This window comes from Tetrao urogallus (genome assembly GCF_951394365.1).
Source record: "Tetrao urogallus genome assembly, chromosome: 1".
NCBI lineage: Eukaryota > Metazoa > Chordata > Aves > Galliformes > Phasianidae > Tetrao > Tetrao urogallus.
The window spans coordinates 183,684,969-183,710,291 of record NC_136813.1 but is presented as its reverse complement, the minus strand read 5'-3'; the positions used below and the strand labels follow the sequence as shown (position 1 = coordinate 183,710,291).

The following is a 25,323-nucleotide window of genomic DNA, read 5'->3' as shown; positions in this document are numbered from 1 at the left end:
GTTTGAGAAAGAGTACTTAAATTTGTTAGTCTTATGAAGGATGTTGGTGATCAGACAACTGAGCAAAACTCATATTTTTTTTCCTTTTCCAGTTTAATAATTTAGATGCTCTTACAATTTTTCTCTCTTCTTAGGATTCTACAGTTACCTTTTTGCTTTTTCATTTTACTAAAAAAGTCTTTCATGTATTTCTTGTTAGTTGTTGGAATAAAAATTGATGTAACCAGATGGATGGAAAATTTCACAAAAACCACAATCAAGAGCCTGGTAAGCAATTGACCAAGTCTTTTTTGAACTTTATGTTCATTTCTCAAAGTTTCAGATGCAAATAAGTCTAACAGCTTTTTTTGTGCCAGAGTCAGACTGATGCATGTTTGCCAAGTAGTTGTGGTATTTAAATCATCCAAATGCACAAAATACATCTATGTTGAAACAGGCTGTATTTTGTACGTGTCTTGCTTTCATAATTATAGATCATGGATAAAGACAAAGAAAAATGTCATACTCGAGCCTGCAGGCGATCATTCTCTATTAGTGAATAAAACCTGCAAAATAATTTCCTCTCCCCTCACAAAAAAAAAAAAAAAAAAAAAAAAAAAAGGGGGGGGGGAAGGTGTATGTTGTTTTTTTGTTTTGTTTTGTTTTTTTAATGTAATGTGGAGGAAGTGTAAGCATGAAGGATTTATATTGCAGTCAACACCACAGCAATTCAGCCCTTTCATTTCTCATTCTATGCTTAAGTGTGAAGGAGAAAAACAAAAATTGAGGGAAAAGGTAAATACCTAAGTAGTACACTGGAGAGAGGCATAAAAAGGAGATAGTTATGGAACAACTGGATGAGGCAATTTTGATTGGTTGGTTGTATATTAAGGGATATATATGTATATATATATCAGTGTCTATGATTGTTGTATTAGATATTAGAGCTATAGTTCAATGAGTAAGCAAATGCATTGCCCAAAATGTCAGAACACTTAAGGAAAAGAGGAATAATGAAAAAGAGAGTAACATCTCATAATTAGTTTGATATGAATAACTCTGCCATTATCTGCTGATTGTTTTGCTCAGGACATAATGCAAGGAATCAGTAGTGTGTGTATGTACACACATATTGCAAGAAAACAGAAATGTACTAGTAATCAAAACTAAATGGAGATGGTGGGCTTCCTTTGTCAGATGAGATTTCCATACTTTGAGATTAATGAAGCTATTCAGTCTAAAAGAAATACTTGGCATCATGTTTCCTAGGCCTTATTAAAATACACAAAATACAAGCATACAAATACACATGTTCTTTCTCTTGTATTTTATATTCACAACCCTGAAATCTTGAGAAGTCCCTCAAACTGTAATAGAAATAAGTTCTTTATCTAACACTGTGAGCATTCTCAAAACGGGAAATGGACCAGAGGAGCTGTGAAAGGCGGTAGTGATTGTGCTGTTGATAGTTACTGAATGCAGATTGTTTTGATATACTTGTGACAAATAACACACACAGTATCCCTAAAGTAGGTTAATATAGAGATATCAAAAATCACATCATTTCTTGTCTTGATTGATAAATATCACTGCAAAATACAATTTCTTATGAAACATTTTTGTGAAGATTGCTGTCTTTCTGTTTTTTAGTGCAACAGTGAAATCTGTGGCTGTGAAAAAAATAGTATGGTAAGAATATGTTCAGTTTTTGAATATCTGTAAGATAATGATAAGTGATGCACTGAGCATTATTCTTTCATGATATTTTTTGAAGATTGGGGTTTTGAAAATGAGACCTAGTGATTTGTGTCTTGAGGAAAAAATTAAAAGAGGAGAGGGCAAAAATTAAAAGAGGAGAGGGAATACAGATCAGAAAAAAAAAAAAAAAAAAAACAAGAGAAAGAAAAAAAGAAAGAAGAAAAGAATCTAGAAGAGGGGTACCTTAGAGAAAAAGGTAAAAACAAAGTGAAAAGCAGCAGAGTTTGTGATGTACTTTTCAACAATGCCATCCTCCTTTCCTCTTTATCCTGCCCGTTTAGGATTTGGGAATCCCATAACTCTGCTGGCACACAGGAGAACACATTTTCAGCAACTATTGCAGTATCAGATTCTGCCATATGCTTAAAAGCTTTCTCTGTTAAGGTCTTCTCTGAGATCTTTTGTGGAGTTAGAAGAATGTTAAATGGATGGGTTACATTGAAAAAGGGTACTCTGGGCCTGACCGCTATCTCCTTAATCTCCGATTGAAAGTGGCTGAAAGAATACAGGGAACCAGTGGGCTTCCCAGCCCTGCACCTGACACCTGGAAGGAACTAAGTAGGCAAGCATGAAATATACAAAAATGTGAAATTAATCTCAAATAGCAAGCTCAGAATCTGTCTTTAGGACCTTTACTTTTAGAGGCTGCAAATAGTAAAAGATTTTACATGTGGCTGAAAGTACACTAGAAGTTGTAGTCCCTTATTACGAGCTCAGGTTCAATTATCATCTGATTTAATATGGATTTTACCTCTTACAGCTAACAAAGGATTGAGTAAATAAGAATTTACAAGCAACTTCTATGAAATTATGTCACAAATAGGCTTTTGATTTCTTCAAACTTTTATAATGCTGATAATGCTACTTATGTTAGCATAATGTTGGCCCTTGGTATGAGGTTGTGATTTGGCCACATAGGTTTGAAGATATATCTGAAGTATAGAGTAAAGAAGTTTCTCTTGACAAATCATTTCTACAAAACGTATTTTACTTTCTTATAATAGCATGTGGACTGTGTTATCCTTGATGATGGTGGATTTCTTCTGATGTCAAATCGGGATGAATATACCCAACAGGTATGCATAGTTTTGAGTACTGTAATTGAAACACAACAGGGAGATGTTTTACAATAAAAAAGTAGCATTTATTTCTCAACTCACCCTAATACTGCAATTTTTTTTTCTAAGTATATTTACAATGCCCATCAGAGTTTTAAAGACTTGTTCAGCAATTATAATACACTTTGGGGGAAAAAAAAATAAATGAGGAATTCCAGTTATTTTGTTAGTATTATTCACAATTTTATTTATGGTTTAAGGTGCTACACTTCTGCAGTGTTATTTGTGCTCTGCCTTTAGAATGATAGGTCTACTGATGGATGAATAAAACTGGTGAAGAGGATGAATAAATGGTGAAGAGGGCAAGTAGTATGGCATCTACATGCCTTTCTCTTCTTTCTGTGATAGTCTCATTTAGTAGTAGTGTATTTAATTATAACTTCCTAACTTGAGTTCTTAATCAAGCTATTGAAACAGTTACTTTCAAGCAGAAATAGAATCATAGATGGCACAATTGAATGAGTCTCCCTAGAGAAAATAAAATAAAGAATAAGTAACAGCATTGTTTACTTTTCTGTACAAAAACTACTTGGTAATACTTTAACTTATCTCTATATATTCTTCTTCATCAGATTGGAAGATTCTTTGGTGAAATTGACCCGGGCTTGATGAGAAACTTAATTAACATGTCCCTATATGCCTTTAACAAGTCATATGACTATCAGTCAGTCTGTGATCCTGAAGAAGAACCAAAGCAAGGAGCTGGACTTCGTTCAGCTTATGTGGTCAGTAGTACCTTACGAGGCAATTGACATTTCTTTAAAAGTGTGCAATTGTTTATATAAATAATAATCTTGTTCTTTTTTCCCAGCCTACAATAGCAGATATTTTGCATCTAGGATGGTGGGCTTCGGCAGCTGCCTGGTAAGTACAAGCATGTAGGAGGTTAAGACAATTAGTCTTTTATTTTTATCTTTTTTCCCAGTAAATTTTCTCTGAACCCTTACTTTCTGATCATTTCTCATGGTGAAATTTCTTGATTATGTCTCCAAACCCGTTTGAACTGTCAATAGTCAAGTGATATGTCAGCAGTCAAATTCCAAACCACTCTTGCCATGTTTTGTGTCTGTATGTTCTAACTCTAAAAAGTCAGCTTCAGCAAATAAATTGGGATTAACAAAGTCTGATTGACAGCTCTGAAGGGGGAACAACAGGGAGAGACTCTTTATTAGGGAGGGTAGTGACAGAGCAAGGGCTAATGTAATCTATAAGAGGTTAAATCTAAATTAAATATAAAGAAAAATACTTCAATGTGAGGGTGGTGAGGTACTGAAAAAGGTTTCCCATTACTGGAAGTGCTCTAGGACAGGCTGCATGGGGCTCTAGACAACCAGATCTACTGGAAGGTGGCCCTGCCCATGGAGGTATTGAGAGGAAGGAGATGGTCTTTAAGATCACTTCCCATACCATACTATGGTTCCATTAAACTATATTTGGAAATACTGCACAGCCTTAAGAAAATCAATTTTTGCTCTTCAGTGAATCATTTTATGAAAATATTTAATACTTCTCTATAGTGAAATATAAAGAAGCAAAATGTGCTTCAAATTGCAGGATAACCAGTGTTATGTGTTTATATATGTCAGCTAATTTTTAAAATCATATATATTATTTGGTTCTTTGAAGTGATGTGAAAAGGACTACTGAACTATAATAAAGAAAAAATGAAATCTAAAGCATTTTTGAAAATTCTCTAGTCTTGTAGCATTTTTTATAGTGGGGGACGGGAAGGGAAATTCTTACATTTGAACTGTTCTGGTATTTTGTGATTGGTCTTTGGAAAGGTAGAATTACATCAGTAATTAGGTTTATCTACCACAATCACTGTAATCTTAAAACTAAAGATCCATTTAGGAGCTTTATTTTTTTATTATTTCTTTATGTGTAATTAATAATGGCTACAGAAATGATTTTACTATTTCAGAACCATGTAGATAGAAATCCCTGTTGACTACTTACCTAGCACCAAGCTGGGGTAAGCTATTGGGGCTGATGTCATACTTCTGTACAGATGTGAATTGCACTACTGGAGACTGTCTCTTCACTTTTCTAAAGTTTCATGATGCTTATATTTTATAGTAACTGTCAAGCTGGAATAAATTACCTACTTTATGAAGTTACAAGTTAAAATATATACTAGATGAACAAATGTAGTAATTTTCGCATGGTGTGCTCTGTGAAGATTCTACATTGTTTTTTATTGTTGGTTACATTTTGATAATAGCAAAACAGCTAAAATCTCGGTTTTCTTGAACAACAGCAAACATCAAAAACTGGTGATGGGCAATAATCCAGAAGAGAAACTTGAGCTCTTCTCAAACACAGAGACTTTAGTTTATCAGTGTTCGAATCAGAGTCTGTGGTCTGGACTCAATTTAGACCTGGGGTTTATTTTGTGTGATGTTTAACTTGAAAGTACCACATGATAGTTCTTTCTGTGAACATAATTTTAATGGAATCTAGGTCATGAACAGGCAGAGAAGGACATTAAGCAAGCAGAGTGAAAAGGGCTGACAAAAAATGGATTAAATGAGGCACCTGGCAAAAGCAAATGCAGAGAAATAAGAGAAGCAGGCTGAGGAAAACTATAATGTTTCTGGAAACAATGTGGGATAAAAGAGTGAGTAATAGTTTTCAGAAATTGATACGGGATATATCAGCATTAAGAGAGTGCATATTGTTTCTTCTTCACGCTCTTTTAACTTAGAATCTACAGCTTTCCCAGGCTGCTGGTTTCATTCGTTCTCAGTAAATTCTGCGGTAAGCTGTTATAAGAGGCTGGACTTTCAGTTAGCAAATTCCAATCACTGTTGAATTGCAGTAGGTTTCTTCCCATCCATGATTATTGGTGCACCCTCCATCTGATGATAATTGAAGGCTCAAAGGTATGGAAGTGAATCCAGATCCCCTTGAAGCACTGACTTGAGTAGAAACATGGCAGGCAGATTCAGTTTTGTTACGCGTAGATCACACTGGCTTAGGAGAAAAGGAAAAGACCCTTGAGTAAAGTTATGCAGTCTCTTCTCTCTGCATAACAGTCAGATGTGGTGAGGAGAGATCGGGACTGCTCATCGAATTATAGTTAGAAACAAACCTAAAACAAGACCATAGGAAGTTACAGCTTCAAGATTTAAGCAGAGGCAGAGAGTGGGGGAATGTCAATATAGCTATTCCTATTTTGGAAGGTCAGTAGAAGTGAAGTGAGCTGATTATGTGACAAGCCAGTACTTGCTTCAAGTAAATGACATAAGAAAAATGTGATCATAAGCAACAAAAAATAATTTTGGAGTATATGGATCTCTTTAATTGTTTTGCCAGCATCTAGGAAGAAAATATATTCTGTACCCCAAGAGCAGGAACAGAGATGATTTTAAAAGTTAATTGTTAAAGTCTTAATTTTTGTAATATACTTGTGGTACACCAGTGTTAATCTCCTGATAATTTAATGAGCCTTAATCAGTGTAAAGTAGTGTAAATTCAGGAGTATTTCCCCTGAGTGTGTTCCGAAAGAGTTCTGGTAGGTTTGAGTGCTGGAGGAAAAACGCCTCTTCCATTTTCCATAGAGAGATAATAGGAAGACATGGATGGCATGTTAGCATTTCCTTTATATAAGTTATGGGCACAAATGGCAGCAAATCTCAACAACGAAATAAAAAATTAGTGTGAAAGAAGATATGGAAGAAACTGAAAAGAAAAAGAATCAAACTGTGAAGTGTATACAAGCACAGTGTTAATAGCTTACAAAAGCATAATTAGCTGTGATGATTCTGCTGTTACTTGCTCTTGTTTGAGTAGTTTTTAGGGACACAGCAAAAAAAAACCTTTAACAAATACATGTTGTCTTTTTGTGTTCAGGTCTATCTTACAGCAGCTGTTTTTGAGCTTGACTTTCCCACGTTTCCTTGAGGCAGGTAAGTCAAGAGAATATTAGAGAGTCAACTTTGAGTGAACTGGAAGGTAAGAATCTAGGTTGGAGGCCATATTTTGGATCTCCTCATTTTGTCTACCTCCTTTAAAATGTCTTTATTTATTTATTTTTGTTCCTCTTTCTGGCAGCTGATATGGAAGACGATGATTTTTCTACTGCTCTGCCTAAAACAAGTTGTATCACTGAGCAAACTCAGTATTTCTTTGAAAATGATGATAAATCTTTTATTGGGATTGTAGACTGCATCAACTGTTCAAGGTAGGCCTACTTCAATGTTAACAATAGCTTTTGAATATTCATTTATTTTGAAAATGTTAAAGACATCATTGCAGTAATAAAAATGTATTTGAGGTTAACTATATCAGACTTCCATGAAGTGTAGAGGTATTTAGGCAGTACATGAATAAACTGAATTCTTTTTGTATTCTCTTAGAATGAATTTGAATTTAGTGATTCATTGTCATTATTTTTTTTTCTTTATAGCCTGTGTGTAAATAAATCCTCTTTTTTCTTTACTATTGCTTTTCTTTTAATTTATTACATAAACTTAAGGAGTTTTGTAATACTCAGAAGCAGATATCTCCTTTAATGGAGTTATGTATTGAAATTTATTATGCTAAGAAGATTATGTAATTTATTTTCAAATTTACCTTCTAGTCAATAGTACTGATGATTTAAGCACTGTAATAGATTATAGTAACTTCAGTATTCGTTGGTTCCAGAGGGTATTATCAGAAGGCTTGGAAATACATTTTGTCCAAATATATTTTCTAAAGATACTGCATTGTCAGCCTAACCCTCTCAAAAGAAAAGAAAAGAAAAGCCCAAACTTGTACACATGCTATAGACATTTAATTTTCTTTTTTTTAACAGCAGAATTACTCAATTTAAAATTCATAAGCAAATGTTAAAAAATAGATGAAAGCAAAGACACCTGTGATAAAGATGTTGCGCTCTTTAACATCTTTATTAATGACATCGATGACGGAATTGAGTGCACCCTCAGCAGGTTTGCTGATGACACCAAGCTGAGTGGTGCGGTTGACATGGTAGAAGGAAGGGATGCCATTCAGAGGGACCTCGACAGGCTAGAAAGGTGGGCCCGGGTAAACCTGATGAGGTTCAACACGGCAAAGTGCAGAGTTTTGCACTTGGGCTGGAGGAATCCCAGACACAAGCACAGACTGGAAAAAGTGGTCCTTGAGAGCAGCCCTGCAGAGAAGGACATGGGGGTCTTGATAGATGAGAAATTTAACATGAGCCAGCGGAGTGCCCTTGCAGCTCAGAAGGCAAATGGTATCCTGGGCTCCATCAGAAGAGGGGTGGCCATCAGGGACAGGGAGGTGATTCTCCCCCTCTACTCTGCTCTTGTGAGGCCCCATCTGGAGTACTGTGTCCAGGTCTGGAGCCCCCAGTACAAGAAAGATGTGGAGCTGTTGGAGAGGGTCCAGAGGAGAGCCATGAAGATGATCAGGGGACTGGAGCACCTCCCCTATGAGGACAGGCTGAGGGAGCTGGGCTTGTTCAGCCTGCAGAAAAGAAGGCTGCGGGGTGACCTCATTACAGCCTTTCAATACCTAAAGGGAGCCTACAAACAGGAGGGGAATCAACTCTTGAAAGGGTTGATAACTGCAGGACAAGGGGAAATGGTTTTAGATTGAGGGAAGGAAGATTTAGGTTGGATGTCAGGGGGAAGTTCTTTACAGAGAGAGTGGTGAGGTGCTGAAACAGGCTGCCCAGAGAGGTTGTGGATGCCTGGAGGTGTTTAAGGCCAGACTGGATGGGACCCTGGGCAGCCTGGTCTAGTATTAGATGTGGAGGTTGGTGGTCCTGCATGTGGCAGGGGGGTTGGAGCTTGATGATCTTTGAGGTCCCTTCCAACCCTGGCCATTCTGTGATTCTGTGATATTCCCCATGCATAGGTATCCCAGTCAGTACAATTGTGTGCTTCAATGTGCACTTGGCAGTCTGGAAAGATCAACAGTATAAGAAAGGATAAGTGAAGCTGATACTGTTTTAAGACAAATAATTACCATGTTTCTAACTATGATGGATATGTTATTGTTATAAAGCCAGGAAAACACAAGAAAAAAGAGGTGGCTTGAGCTTGTTTAAAACAACCAGATACATAATTACAGCATCAATTATTTAATTATCAGGTATTTTGTCCTCTTACTGTACTTAATTAGCGGTATGAACTCATCATTTGAAAAAATTGGTAAAAAAGAAAGTGGTAAAATGTATTTACATCTAAGTAACAAAATGTCTCCTTGTGTAGAATAACAACCACCTTTATAAAGTTTGTAAAAACTTTTTTTTTTTTAATAGAATCTATTAAAAGTAATTAACCTGTTACATTATCCTGAGTTGTCTTGCTTTGACATCTAGGATACATTTTCCTAATGACTAAGAAATAGAAACAAACTACGATTGTGGAAGGTCTGTCTGCCTCTCCTGTAGATTTAAATAATAGCACATGAAATTTTTCTTTGAAAAATCTAGATACAACCGTATGTTTAGTATCTAATATATGAAGTGTATCATCTATAGCTTAAAGATATAATTCTACCTCTTCAATTACTTACAAATTACAAATGACTCTATTAACTGAAAGGCCTTTTGCAGAATAATATGTACATAAAATACAACAAACACATATCAAAAAACAGCACAAATACCCTAAGCTGGTTTATCTTCCTTTTTATAGGTAAGTTTATGTGTGTGTTTTCTTCTCATTTGTGTTTATTTTTTTTGTTTGTTTGTTTTGTTTTTCAGTGTTGCCAGAAGAACTGATGCTGAACTGATGTTTTTTTCTCAGTATAGCTACTACTTTGGAAGCACAGAGCTAGCTGTTAAATCAATGAAAGGCCTTCTGTGCTCTACTCCTTTTTTCTTTTTCCACCAATAAGTCTAGCTGAAAGAGGGAATCATGAAAATGTCAAAAAGATTACAAAATTTGTCATTAATCTTTCCAGATATTCATTAACAGAAAAGAGAAGCCAGTTTGATTCTGAGAAGTTAGATTTTGTTTTATTCTGATTATGTATGTTCTCAAATACGGCATTCCTTGTTTCACATAAGCATTGTTTATTGTCGGCTTTTTTTCCAGACTTTATCATGCAGAGAAGATTTCAAACACCAATCTAGTATTCATTATTAGTGACAGCCAACTGCTGTGCCGCTCCTGTGATCCAAAGCCACTGATGCAAGCAGAAAAGCCGGGTATCCTTTAAAATCAAGTTATTTACTAATGTGGATTGATTTTTCTGTCTATGACATATTGCAATATAATTGGAAAATAATGCTCTGTTTGTGTTTATATTAGTAGCGTGGTTGCCATTGGAGTACTTGAAGCAGCAGATATTTGTGGGCGACAACACAAATCATCTGAAACAGCAGTCCTTGAGGTAGAGGGCAAAGCTGTTGTTTGAGAGGACCTAAGTGGAAATAGGCTCAGAGGAGCATAATGAAAAAGGTGCAAAGTTTTGGATCCAAGACAAAATAATGGTATGCAAGTAGACAATCTAAGGGTTGAGTGATGAGAAACAGCTCTGCAGAAAATGCCTTGAGGGTCATGATGGAGAAGAAATTGAACATCAGTTGGCAGTATGCCTAGCAATAAAGGTCACATGATGATCCTTCCCATTCATAAACACTTATGAGACTGCACCTGGAGTGTTTTGTACAGACTTGGATTCCTCAGTACCTTACTGACCTAGTGCAGCAAGCCCAGTAAAGAACCACCAAACTGAATGGCAGCTGGAGTGCAGGACGTGGGAAGGGAGCCTGAGACACCCGGGCTTGGTCAGCCTTAAGAAATATCTGTGTAGAGAAGTAGGAAGTAAGAAGGGTAACACCAAGATAAGATAGCTTGGTCGTTAAAAGCTGAATGCTGCACTGATGCCTGCAACACTCAGACAAAGTGACTGAGGCACTTAATCGTATACTTAGTGCGGATAAGAACTACTTACTCGTTGTGGAATCTGCTTTAATCATTAAAGGCTATAGTTTTCCAGCTGGTATCATGGAAATTCTTCAGATCTGGCTGGAGATACAGAATGTACCTGCCAAGCATAGTCCTTGCAGTGCATGCACTGAAACAAAACTGGTGAAAAATTGTTCTAAGATGAAACTTTGCCCTGCTCTGTTCACTGCATTAGGTACAGGTAGATAATTGTGATGGAAATGCAGGAAATACAGGTCAGTAGAAATTTGGCAGAGAGTAATCATAGTATATTATTATGACAGAATATGAAACAAATATAAATCTTTTTCCATGTCAGGAAGTTGGTTGAGACAGCATACTTCCATATCTGAAATAAAAACAAATGATGGTAGAGATGACTGTATTTCTTTAGCACAAAAATGTGTTCATTCCGACATTCATAAAATGGGAATTCCATCCATGCTTGGTCTGAAAGAGGAAGTTACACTGGGGTGGAAGCAATACTCATGTTGTCACAAAACTATGTAAACACAGCCTAATATTCTAATTGGCTTCAGTCCATGACAGTTTGATTAACTATTGCCACTGTCTGAATTTATGGATAAGACACGCTATAGAAAACAGAATACATTTGATGGGAAATAGGCACATTATGTGCATTTCCCTGTGGGGATCCAACCTTTCAGAGGGCAGTAAATGACCTCAAATTGCAGTCAGAACAGTTGGGTGGGCTTGTATTGACTAAATGAACTATTTTATTCTTTGTTTCAACTATGCAGTACTAGACTATCCTCTCTTTTCTATAACTAAGGTACACTGTGAAATGCAGATGTAGCATAACATCGCATAAATAGGCAGAATGACCTTTAGGTGTTATTCAGATGGATATTATTAGGCTCTGATTCCTTCTGGCTGGTACAGCTTTGCTTGTACACGTGGTCATTTAGAGTTCTTCTATGTTTCGACTTCCTTTTCACCTGGGCCCCCACAGAGGAGAGGGAAGGGGAATCTGATAACATCTGAATGAGAACAGAAATAGATTCCAGAGCTGTAGAAATAAATTCCCTGTCTTCTTGCCTTCTCTTCCTTTGATCATCGCCTCTTACTCCAGTGAATCTGCTGTAGTACTCCACAGTAGTGCATGAATAGGATTGCTTCAATTTTACATTACATATACTAACATATGTAAAAAATTTGGTGCTCAGTATTTAAAAAAAAAGCAAACTCTAGCTTATTGTGTGTACTACGTACAAGGGAAATGATTCAAAAAACCAAAAATATTTAAACCCCACGAAAACAAAAAATGGTAATATTAGCAGGTTCAACGGAAGACTGTTTTCATTGTATTAGTGCCTTTCGAGTGCACTGCAATGATTTCTGTATCTTTTTAGTCTGTGGTAAAAGCGAAGTGTAGTATTTATGCTTAAATATCAGCAAATATGAGTTTCAGAAACATAAACCAATGCACTACCTCACATTTACTACTGAAGGCTACAGTGAGATGATCTTTTCTATGACATTTGGAATAATATAGGTATAGTAAAATAAGTAGTTCTTATAGGCCTTGGCATTACTGCCACAACCTTCACGGCAATCTTCAATTGGTATATGACATTACCTTTCCAGATGGATTTCCTCACTTCTACTGTGCTTATTCATTTCAACCCAAATAATTCAATAGTAACATACACAATTGCAACAGGTTTCCCACTTTGTCAAATAATTTCTGCAATAGTAATAGAAGCATCCTTTATTTTTTGCATATTGTTCTGAAATTACTAATTGTTAAAAGTCATGAAGGCTTATTTTCTTTTTCAAAGCAATATTCATTAAAAAAGATAGTTGACATCTATTTTATTGGGATGTTGGTTTAATTTTATTTGGTTTTCTTTCACTTAACTAGGGAACTGTGACAGCTGATTTTAATTGCAATTCTATCTGAATAAAACTTGTCCCGCAAAAGTGAAAACAGAATGTTAATCCTGGTTATGTACAGAGCCCAAAATACAAACATGCTCCTTAACCAGATACACAGATGAAGGGCCAAATCCTTGTGAAATGGTCAAACAGCCCAGATACAGAAAAGGTCCTGATGTCTGTTTTGATGAAGCCAAACAGGTAAAACTGAACTTGCAACACTTTAGCGTATCACTAAAAACAGTTGTAGAGTTGTCCTAGAAGAGCAGGGAAAACTGTATTTAAATGTTCCTTGATGCCTTATAATCTATCTGTCACTAAACATACTGTTCACTCTAGACCATAGTCACTCTATTTCAAGTATCCCATGAATTACATAAAATTAACAGCTGCTTTCTTATCTACCCTTCCTATAACTATAGTACTTTCACACATGATTTCAACGAAAGTAACCTCAGCAAGGATAAAACTGATGGGCTGAGTACAGTGCTAAGGAATTCATTTTGTCTGTGGATTTGCCAAACAGATGATATTACTGTTATGAACGGATATTTTTATAATAGTATTTACAAATATCATTTGAAGTGTTGTTACATGGTGAAAACCATCTGTTTTGGGATGATGTTCCCTCTAGAAATTCTGCAAGTGTGCATTGACTGTAGGTCAAATTCTGAACAAGTACAAAACTGCATTTCTTTTCTGAAATCAGCAAAGCTATGATGCTTTAGTTCTCCTTGTACTGTATACGTAATTGTAGTTTCGAAGGAAAAAATGATAACTGTCCCAAATATATTATTTATTTTGAATATAATCTCTCCTTCAAAATGCTTTGTAAAAAAGAACAAATTTAGTTCCGGATATTCAGAATAAACTGCAAAAGAAAGAGTACTTAAAAGGAGAATAGTTGACATCATATAAAAATTAATTTTAAAAAGCATTTGTAATACTTCATCCCATTTTTGCAAAGGAAAGATTGACACTTCTGATGAAGTTAGTTGATTATAACTACTGTGTACAAGGTTTTGATCCAATGATCCAAGTAGGCGCAATGGTTGAGTTGTCTATATATTAAAAAAAAGTAAAATCCAGACAGTATTCTACACTTTCAATGTATTTTTCTAGTAACAAGATTTAATTTGAATAAACAAGTCTTGTTAGAGACCAACAAAGCTGAAAACCTGTACAAAAATATTTGTTCATTGTAAATATTCCATGTCCTTCCAACTATCATGTGTGAAAGTAAAACTCTTGCTCACTAGCTTGATGTGCTAATCAGTGTGTAAATCATGTGTTTTGTAACAGTGGATTGTTTTGGTTAAGTTCATTTGCAAAATTCGCTATGAATCTCTTGCTCTTGGGTGGATGCTTTCACATTAACTCTGCTAACTGCCAGCAAACTGCATGATATCTCATCTTGTATGTCTTTTTTTCTGTGTTTTCTTTCTTTTCCTCTACTTGCTACTTTGCCCGTTATTAATAGGATCAGCCTATATGCACAACGAGTCGTGCCTCTGCCATGACGTCTGCTCCTATCTTCATTTTTCTGCAAGTTTTCATGTGGTGTGGATGGTCAGTTACTTTCTCTAATTTTTTGTTTTGTTCTTGGCTTTAAAAAATTAGCAGGCTTTTTCTAGTAGAAAGCATACGAAAGAAAACATAATGAAGCAGGTCTCAAAAGATGCAGTCTGGAGCAAATTACTAATGCAGCATTTAGGGACATTAAATATGAAAAAACTCTGCTTGGAGCCCTATAAATCAGAGTTAGGGAACACAGAGACCTCTCCCATAGCAAATACAAAGACACAGAAACCTTTTGAGCTTATGCAGTTGTCTCTTTGAGACTGCACATGTATCAACTGAGTCAGTGTCATTCTCTTGAAAATATTTTTTTCCTGCCCCTGTTAAAATAAAATAAAATAAAGCTTTCTGCACAGAAGCAAACAAAGGCACAAGGTAATCAGAAAATACTATGGTACCTGTGAGAATAAAGCTGTACTTGATACCAAAGACAAGTGCTCTGCATATGGAAGTTTTCACCTCATTCAAGTTAACAAAAATGTTAATGATAGAAGGTAACAGTGTGCATTCTTCTGATTAGATGTCGGATTCAGTAAATTCATATTTTTAACTTATTTTGACCTAAATATATATATTGTGACCTATGTATTTAAAATATATATATTTGTTGCCTAAGTAGCGTAAACAATGTCTTTTCTTCTAATGAAATACATGAATACAGCATGTTGACCTAGTGCAGATTTTCCAGTTCAGAATCAAGGCCCTGGAATTTTTGACTGTGTTGTGTTTAATGACATGAGAATTTCCACTACTGCATGGTGACATGTACACAAAAAGAACTGCTGATCTGATGAGAATGGGATTAATGTTGAACTTGTATGTTTCCAGGGTGTCTGATCAATAATATTACTTAGAAAACCACTAGAGGGAGATACTAACATATGTATCAAAGCCAGCTGACAAGTAGAAGTGGAATCTGACAAGTAGCTGACAGGTAGAAGTGTCAGTTTTCAGAGTTAATGTGGTAGAATATAAAAAAATGTAACAAAATAAAACACTCGTAATTATGTACATTCTCTTTATACTTGGGGGAAGATTCAGTTAACATCTCTTGAACATCAGTGAAAAAAAATTAAGTTCTCTTTACTAGCTGTAATGGAGTAATTTTGAAGTTTCATTTTGTGTATTTGAATGATCTAATTTCTAGCCAGCTTGAACAGAGATAGCTGAAGGTTGTAAGGAAGGATAAAGTCCCTTCCCCCAAGGCAGTGGTATTTCACATTCACATCTAGATTAACATCTCATATTCTTACTTGTGCAATTTGCTCTGTAAGTAACCTTATTTTAATTAAAAAGCTACAGTCTAATGTACGTTAGACAGAGGCTCACCTTGAGCTGAGGTCTTTATGCCTGTAAAGATCTTTCTGCTCAAAAAGGCAGACCAAAAGCTTGTAGTTGGAAACTCATGAAGAAACATCATTTTAGCTGATACATTACTTTCAGAAGAAAGTTATAAAAGTAATTTTGTTCATCCATTCTGTTTTTAAGGATCTTGTGATTAAGGTAACAGCTTCTTGCAGGGCATTAATTAAAGTCTCTGAAGTCGCACATATAAAATAGCTGATCAGGTTCAGCTATTTATTTATTTATTTTCCCCAAAAAAAGCATAACAAAATAGTCTTTATCATTCTTTGAATAGTTTGCTCTTACTGGTTTTGTTTGCAATGCCTTAGAATAAAGAGGGTAGAGAAGAGATTGTTAGGCCCTTCTGAGAATGCCTTAATTCCATTAGCTCCCGGGTGTCACTGGGCATGTTGAGGCTGAAAACCCCAGAAAACTGTAGATGTCTTGATGAGGTCTATATGTAGGCAGGTGTAGGTGTAGGTGTATAGATTGGGCAGTATTGTGTGGTAGTCCAGACAAAGGAAGGTAGCAACGTTTATGAAAGACCATGCACTGAAACTTGAAATGACTCTTGAGTACAAGCTGAGGTGTTTTCCATGCAAGAGAAGGGCTTATAATAAAGAGGGCTATATAATAAATACAATAATAAAAATAAATATGATATATTTTTATATATAATAAATATAATAATAAAAAGGGCTAGCTTACAAAAGATATAACATTCAGTAGTCATTTGGTATCAAATATCACATTCGAAGATCTTTGGCTGATATCTTAGTTTTTTCCTATTTATAGTCAATGTAACGTAATGGATTCTGGCTAACTTTTTGTAACAGAGTTCTAGTACTTGAAATGGGTATTGTGTACCTCTAAAGAATTAACAAGAATGCATATAGTCTTAGGTGTGTATATGTATGTTTTTCCATGTGTGTATTTAAAATTTTGGACTGGCACTACCTTCCAAGAAATGTTGATATTTATATAGCAATGAATATGTGGTTTTGATACTCAGCAATGAATGTAAGGTTTTATAAAAGCATTCATTTCTGTTTTGCATGTGGTGAATAATTTTCATGGTGTGTGATGTAAAATAACCCCCTCAGGAGTTATGATAGTAAGGCATGACATGAAAGAGATGACATTTGTATTTGACACTTCACCTCAAGCATAGAGGATTAGGAGAAGGAAATTTCACATGTGATTTATTAATGCAAGAAATTTCTGATGCACTTTTGGTGAAGAGAAACTGGCTGGAGAGAATTCTTTCCAATGAAAGAAATATTCTTATCTGCTGCTTATTTAGGGTTCTTAGGTGTACGTAATAGTGACTAATGTAATGGGTCAGAAAATTTTGGTGAAAATCCTCAGAAAATAGCTGAGTGTCTCACTGCACTGACAGAGGTAAGGAGTGAAAATGATGCTGTTAAAAGAAAGCTTAGATATTATATACAAACAATCAATAAGTTCTCAACTTCGGCAGGTTTTACTGAATGTAATTGTATTCTCATTGAAAGTAATGATAGGATTCCATTTCCATACAGCTCTTGGTTGGTTGTTTTTTTTTTTTTTTTTGAATTTATGTAATTATTATTGGACTTCCTCTGCTATTTTTTCCCCCCTTATAATTTTCATAAAGTTAAAGCATACGGTGTGCAGTCCAGGAGAGAAAAAAAAACTTCTTTTAGATAGACTTTATTTTCCCTGCCATTATTGCTTTTTATTTTGGGTTAGGACACACAAAGAATAACAGATGCCAGAGAGAATATTTAAAAATTATTCTCATCATAACTGCTTATTTTAGCACTGTAAATCGGTCTACAAAGCTCAGAAATTCAAGATGCAATGCAGATGTAAAAGATGATGGAGCCAAAGTAAATAAACTGGAAAGTTCATTGCATCTTCAAATCTTAGTGTCCTGCTCCAAATTTGGTGAACTTCTGGAGGGAGTTCCCTTGTTTGTTGACCAGAAAGCTTAAGAGTTTTGGACTTGTAGAGTGCACTCAAATAGAAAAAAGCTTAAGCCACTATTGTAGAGCTAAATTAGAAAGCTAACTGATGGCAGAGACTGGTCTGGAAATTACTACTATTGATATAATATAATATTGATATAATGTAAGCTCTTTACAGAATGATTTTTTTTTTCCCTGAAGAATGTTAATGCTGATTTTTGTTTTGTTCCATTTTGACATCCAAATTTTTTTCAGCTCTGCCAGTGAATGTTATAATTCCTGACGATTTACTAAATTTAATTTGTCTACTTAGATCTGAGTTCCAGTATATTTATTCCAAACTGACCTGATTCCTCTAAAGCTTTTGGTTTAAAGAATGAATTGTGTGTGGTGGGAATCGTATAAGTGTTCAAACCTTAAAAGCTGACAAAAGAACTCGTTAAAATCCTTTGTTATATCTCCTGTAATCTCCAACTTTTCTATTTACACCTCAGATATCAAGCAGTTTCACTAACCCAGATTTACATTGTGCTTTTAATTTATCCGAAACTTTTTACCTTTGTATTTAGCTTTTTACCTTTGTATTTAGCACATGTATATTTCATTCCTTAAAGGTTGATCTTTTCCCTATGACAGCCTGCTTAATCTCTCCCCTGATTTATACAAGATTTTTTTGATTTTTTGTTATTTCTTTTTTTGTCATTTTGGGGTTTGTTTTGCTTTTGTTCTTTTTGTTGATGTTTTAGTTGTTTGTTTTAGTTGTAACATTCACTTAACCTGGACATCTAATGCAAAATTTCTAAATAGCCTTTTGTATCCATGTTAAAAGTCTTTTTGGGCTGCTGATTCTATGCTATTGCCTCCCCCCCTCCCCCCCCCTCCCCCCCCCTCCCCCCCCCTCCCCCCCCCTCCCCCCCCTCCCTCCCTCCCTCCCTCCCTCCCTCCCGCCCTCCCTCCCTTCCTTCCTTCCTTCCTTCCTTCCTTCCTTCCTTCCTTCCTTCCTTCCTTCCTTCCTTCCTTCCTTCCTTCCTTCCTTCCTTCCTTCCTTCCTTCCTTCCTTCCTTCCTTCCTTCCTTCCTTCCTTCCTTCCTTCCTTCCTTCCTTCCTTCCTTCCTTCCATCTGAAAGTGGATGTTGTACCCACAAAGATCTCATCACACTTTCTTTTCCCTTAATATTTTTGCCTCATCACAGTTTCTATTATCCTTAACATAACATCACTGTGATTGAATGTCCCATATTGCCCTTCTGACCAAGTTGGTAGCCAGTAATGCTCTCTAGTACTGGTTAATTCTCCTTCCACCACATGTCTAACTAATTATTATTATCTTGGAGTAGTTAATTGATACCTTGTCTTCATGATTCCACCTTAATTTTATGCTTCTTGCAATGCTGTAGTAACACTTAAAAGTTTTGCTCGAGGCTGTGCTGGTAAACAGAAAGTGTTTTAATGAGCCTTCTGTATTTATTTTGACTATTTATTTCCCCATTGGCTTTTCTGAGGCATATTAATTATTAGTTAAATCTGTCTCAGAGGCATGTCAGTCTTGTTCCATACTCATTAGACTTCCTCATCTTTCTGTTTAAAAGATGTTCTTCTTGCAACCTTTTTAATTTTTGTGCCAGCAGCTGGACTGCATTACAAATAAGGTGCAGTCTGTCCTTCCTGGACATGTTGTTCCTGTTGAAGAATCTTCCCCAGTTCCTGAGAGGAACTATCTCCCTTCCTGCTTACACTGTGATCTTGTCTTTGAAGACTGTGAATTCTTTGGGTTGAATATAAAGGGGAAGTGTCTTTTCAAGCTACTGGAGTAGAATGCCATGAAAACAAGTGGAAGAATAAATATTTTCAGCCTTTATAGCTACCTATCAATCCGGAACTTGGTGAACAAAGTAGTGCAAGGAATGGCTGAAATATTTCCCTGCAGTTTTAGATAGCTGAACATAGATTTCTTCTATGCATCTCTTGAGAAGCGAGAAGGTTTACACCTTCTTGTATGTTACAGAATCCAGAACAAGTATGAAATGTATTTCAACCAGAATAGCAAATTAAATCTTGATGTGAAAGATACTGAGCATGACAGGCAAGGTGAGACTGAATAACAGAAGTTAGTGGTTAAGAAGAAGAAGAAGGGAAGACCTGTGATTGCTCTATGGCATAAGGAGTAGTTAAGTCCACTGATGCATGTCAAATCAGTAAAGCTTGGAGCGAGTTCTAAAATTGGAGCCTGTCTTGTTTACAGACTGCACAGAAGTTACAAAACAAACAATAGAAAATGTGTTTCAGAACTCGGAAAAAGAAAGGATTTTCCTTCCTTTTGATCATATATTCACCTGCAGAGCATATTTTTTTAATATGTAATCATGTTGAGGTAATGGGCATGACCAGTCTGATATTTGTTTTCTTATCTTGAAAAGTTATGGGTTTTCTCATCTTTTGTAAAGCAATGCTCCAATTCTGTGAATTGATGTAATTATATGGATACAGATATGGATTTCTGGGGCTCCCATATTCCATAGCATTTTTTATTTGTTTATGTAAGCATCCTATCTAATTCATAAATGACTGCAGTAAGCCTTGTAAGTGATGAATTTTCCCATGTCTAAGGTTAATGTGGTAATGTCATTCTTTGCATCAAAAATCAGACAAAATTTCTAGAATAATTTTGTTATTCGTTTAGGGAATTTTATACATAATAATGTACTTAAGATCAAAAATTATGTCTCAAGGATAGTTCAGAATGCTGAAGAGTAAAGTTTAGATTACTCCTCTGGAAATTTAGGTGTAATTAATGTTATTCATTTATTTTTTTCCTTGTCAACAGGAAGACTCGGCTGACTGTGGTGGTGCCTCTGGTCTGAGTCCATCACTGTGGTCTATGGTAGGAATTCAGTTGGTCCTGCTTTGGCTCTTATCTGGCAGCAGACACTACCAGTTATGACCTTGCTAAAACAAAACCTGCATAACTTAATCAAGATCCGGCCAAATGATAGCCTCAGTTCCATTTTAAAAAGGGTCAGCTATTCAGACAGAAGCAGAACAGCAATGTTCATGTCTGGTTATCATGCGTTGTGAGATTCATAAAGGCACTCAAAATGGCTGCATATTGAGTGTCAATCCTTAAACGTATGCGAATGCTGCATCATCTCTGCCACCCGAACAGAATTCCATACATGCTTCATTGGGGAATCTAAGATTTTTTTCATTCATTTGTTGTTGTAATCTTGATGACTTCATGTAAAAGGGCTCCCCTGACCATAGCTTATGTATATGATTTTCATTTATTTTAAGCTTTGGATTTCTTGAAGATTTATATTCTTTTACATGAACATTTATTTATGAAAGAAAAAAAGAAAAAAAAGAGAGTATACTCTCCTGTATACATTGCTAGCACCACGATGGCTGCTTTGAACATCAAGTTCATCCAAACTGTTTGAGTGAAATGAAAATGTTGGCTAGTCTTCATCAGAAGCTCAGTATGATTGAAATGCTTTTGAGTGGTTTATTCTTCCTAAGTTAATCAGAACAAGTAGCTGGCAATATTTAGGTGGGCTCATAATTTGTTAATTTAGAGAAAAGAATGGAAAAAGGAGGAAATTACTATTTTAAAAAATATAAAGATGCTTGAGAGTGTAATTTAAAAACAATTCTTTTAATCTTGGTGTCATCTTTTATCAGAAGAATAATAATTTCTATTTACTATTCACCTCCTTTTCACAATGACAGATATACATATAAGGTAGTCAAGTCCTTCAAAGATTGAAAAAAAGACTTGTGAATACTAACAAAAAAAAAAAGTACATGTGATATTTGAATGTTGGTTTCCAAGGGTATTTTGCATGATGATGATGATTCTGCATTTTTAAGTTAGTTTTCTTTGATGGTAGAGTGTAGTCCATTGCAAAGGTAACTGAGTGGTTCTTTTATTGTGTGAGAAACTGAACATTGCAATGTGTTGCAATCAATTCATATTAAATTATATTATGAAATAGAGCTCTGAATATACTGTGCAATGAAAAGCTGAGAAAATAGGGTAAATTTAGCTATCATAATGAAAAGGTTGAGTTGGATTTTTTTACATAATAGTGATCTCACATTAAAACCTGTGTACAGATATTTTAAGTATATTAAAAAAATCAGATTTTGCATATTTATTTTTGAAAGTATATGTTCACTAAGGTTCATATCAGGTTCCTCCTTTGTTTGCTTTAAAATTCATCCAGACTATTAAAATTATACTGTTGCTATTTGTTATTGAAAATAACAAAATTAACAGCAAAATTACCTGGTTTCTGAGATTGGGAAAAATCTAAACAAATGGGGAGCCTTGAATCTGTATGTATGCACATTGATACTTGATTGTGAATAATAATTTTAGAAGTTGTTTTTATACAACCTCATTTGTGATACAGATTGGTGCAGTAAATTGCAATATTACAGTGTATCATAGTGTTGATGCAAAATATGGTTTGTGCTTTTTTCTAGTTTTCAGAACTAAACAGTATTGCAAGACAGCTAAACCAATGAATGTGCAACTCTGCTGATATTGTATAATTCTGCTAAAAACTGCAATATGCAAATATTAACATGGCACAATATACTAGCTCTGTAAAAACTTAAGAAAATTCAAAGCATTGGTATGTGTTTGCTGGCAATTGATTGATATAATTTTGATCATGTCAAAAGCTTAAAGAAACAATTGGGCATGCATTACTACCCTATGAAATATGAAGAAGTTACTCAAAGCCATGGCATGGCTTAAAAGATCAGATGTCTAATTGTACCCACGGCTGGTTTGTTGTTTTCCTCATGAACCTTGGCTCCAGCAATGTATTTTTTCATCTTTGGAAGTACAATGAGTGAAAACAGTAAAAACTGACCTTCAGTAATAAATTTTAGCTTTTAAAAAATACCTCTTGTACAGTCATGGGGTCTAAATTACAGTCAACTCTGTTGGATGACTTCAGGTCCTCCTCAGGGAAGGTGAGCTAATGTTAATGCTATGAGTAAAGGTAATCTTGCAACCCTTCTTCCAGTTATATTACTGCACTTCTTATTAAAAACAAAACAACAACAACAAAAAAACAATAATAATAATTGCTTGAGTTTTTCTAATCCTTAAACTCTATTCTGCATATTTTCCGTAACATGGTCTAATGAAATCATATGAAGGAACAAGGTTTGTAGGATTAAGCCAATTCTTAATAAGCTCATTTGCTTTTACTTTAAGATTAGCTAAAATGCACATTACTATGCATCTTGCTCTTTTAATTTTTTGAATGATTGCCAGTATAAGAAGTGCTATACATTCTTCACTTAGCTACCGAAAAGAAACCCTTCATGGAAAAGTTACATTACTGAGATGTTAGAATAATTTGGTTATACGAGCGACTCTTATTCTGAGCTAGTTAATAAACATTTGATGAGGGTCTGTAGGAAGGAAGAAAGATAGTACAAACTGTAATGCCACAGAAACCAAGTGGGGTTTTTGATCTCATTCCACTTCCCTTAGAGAGCTTGCATATAAAAAGGAGGGAGAAGTCCATGCAATGCAGACACATTATCCTTTTTGGGCTATCCAGAGAGGGAAATACTCTTTGTTCCTCTCCTCTGCCCCTCTCTAGGACTTGAAGAATCATTTCTTTATATAGACCTAGCCTTTTAGCCATTAAACCTGTCTGATAGAAAACTCAGGATTTTGGTTGTATGGAATTGACTTATCTATAAAATACAAAGCACCAGAACACCAGAAAGCAAATGCAATGTGAATGTTAGCTATCTCAAAGTGTGAAGAACAGTCTGTTAGAAATATCTTCCATGAATAACTAATTCTTATGCAGAAGAATATCCTTACTCTCACATAATGTGTAGTAGTCAACTTCTCTTTGTAAGAAAAGAAACTTGATCTTAGGCTTGAAATTGAAACATTTTCAAACTACAATATGCTGTAAAAAGTTTTTTTGAAGTCACATAATAAACTATGTTGGTATTTGCTCAGATCCTTTAAATAGCACTAAGGGACAGAGATAAACTGCTGTTTTCATTTGCACAGAAGTCATGTGGCCTACTGTACGTCTGATAAATAACCACCATTAAAGTTCTCACAGTGTGGTACTGTACAAGTGTGATCCGAAGACTTAACATGAAAGGTTTCTTCTTTTCTTTCCCTTTTGTTTGTTTAAACAACCAGCATTACTGCCAAGACACTAACCGTGGTCCATATTTGTATCAGGTTTTTAACATGACATAGCAGGTTTGATTGACAAGATTTTTAGGTCCTGTATCATTAAGACTTTAGTATGATATTTTTCATGTTTCTAATGCTTGAGGCTTTACTGCTTAACTTGACAAAAAACAAAAAAAAACAAAAAAAAACAAAAAACAAAAAAACAAGTGTTGCTGCCATTTGTAATTTTTCCTATAATATTCCTTTTACTAACTTAAAAACTGGCCTTACTGGGTTCAAATAGGCAGTATCCCTTTTAAGTGACCTTTGCAACCCAAGTGTTACTTGCTGCAGTTGAGAGTTTTTTGGTATCACTGAAGAGACATTAAGAACTTTTTTTCCCATCAACATGTAAGCTCAGAAAGTGTGCTTAGTATCTCTTAATTTCAAAATACATCCTCAGTCTCACTGGTCCTAAAAATTCAGACGCTAGTACACTGGTTATAAGAGGTATATTAATGCCTACAAAGCACTGCAGTGCTCTCTGATGGTTTTTAGAATGTCGACTGAAGGTGAAATCTTAATCACTCTTTAGGTGAAATTTTACCCTAGCTTCATCAGACATCTAAGCCTTTAAAAAAGGCCAGATTTTTTTTTCTTACATACCACAATGTTAATATTGTTAATAATCATTGTACACTACTGTAAAAAGATTAAAACAAAGTGTCTGAAAACAATTCAAGAGTTTTGAAAAGTTAGCCTAACCTTCCTAGCTACTTGCATCTGTACTGTTTATGGTTTAAAAGAAAAATACCATCTTGAAGAAATAATTTCACTGAAGCTAAAAGAGTACTGTTGTTCAGATGCCATGAAAATGCGATTGTGATCTGACAAAGCTGTCTTCTCTTCTTGTGTTGTATGGAATGTCTGGATCATGCTTTCTGGGATATTTTTATTGAAATGCTCAGTGTGCGTTTCTGCAAAAAAGGCTTGCTTGCTCTTACAAGGCAAAGCAAGTCTTTCTCCCTTTTATTGTGTTCTCTTGACACTTTTGTGGAACTTGACAAGCCTGGAAAAATAATTTTTTGTAAAAATTTGTACAATAATGTTATAAAAAGTTTATAATCCTAGAACTGTTGTGTTAATTCTTGTGCAAAAACAGTATATTCAGAATAAAAATTTATCATTTAAAATCAGCAACTACTTTGATTTTTCACTCTGTATAATAAAAACATGTAATAGCGCCTACATACATAGCTAAATAATAGGTCTGAGTTTGCGACATAATTGCACAGAAGACAGAGAGATTTTCCAAAGCATAGACTGTGACTTAACCAGTTTATACTGGGGATCAAAGGAGGATGTGCAGTAAACCCTCATTTCTGCGTTAGTTATGACTTTGAAAATTTTGGAAAGTTTTTTTTTTCTTTTTTTTCCAAAAACTAACCAATGAAAACTGAGAATCTGTAAAGCAGTCAGTACAATAACAGTCTATAAAGCATCTGAAGTTACCCTGTTGTTCTGAAACAATTGCTTTTGGAAGGACTGTCATTTACTAACTTGTAAACACTGATGAAGTCCAAGAGTTCATTCACATCCAGAAGCAGACTAAACTCAGATGGCAACTGCCCAAGTTGTTG

General features: G+C 35.2%; 1 protein-coding gene across 5 annotated transcripts in view; it reads left to right on the top strand.

The window, feature by feature from the left end:
• The window catches only part of CACNA2D1 (calcium voltage-gated channel auxiliary subunit alpha2delta 1), a gene marked incomplete at both ends in the record, with an annotated part of 353,068 nt that extends 332,610 nt beyond the window's left edge, over nucleotides 1–20,458 (top strand). For all 5 annotated transcript variants that reach the window (XM_079549445.1, XM_079549444.1, XM_079549443.1 and 2 more), the window contains 10 exons: nucleotides 200–267; nucleotides 1,630–1,668; nucleotides 2,742–2,813; nucleotides 3,428–3,580; nucleotides 3,667–3,719; nucleotides 6,711–6,766; nucleotides 6,912–7,041; nucleotides 9,893–10,005; nucleotides 12,765–12,847; nucleotides 20,342–20,458. In XM_079549445.1, the coding sequence (XP_079405571.1) occupies nucleotides 200–267; nucleotides 1,630–1,668; nucleotides 2,742–2,813; nucleotides 3,428–3,580; nucleotides 3,667–3,719; nucleotides 6,711–6,766; nucleotides 6,912–7,041; nucleotides 9,893–10,005; nucleotides 12,765–12,847; nucleotides 20,342–20,458 (884 nt within the window). The remainder of the gene's footprint in view (nucleotides 1–199; nucleotides 268–1,629; nucleotides 1,669–2,741; nucleotides 2,814–3,427; nucleotides 3,581–3,666; nucleotides 3,720–6,710; nucleotides 6,767–6,911; nucleotides 7,042–9,892; nucleotides 10,006–12,764; nucleotides 12,848–20,341) is intronic.
• Nucleotides 20,459–25,323: the final 4,865 nt, after the last annotated feature.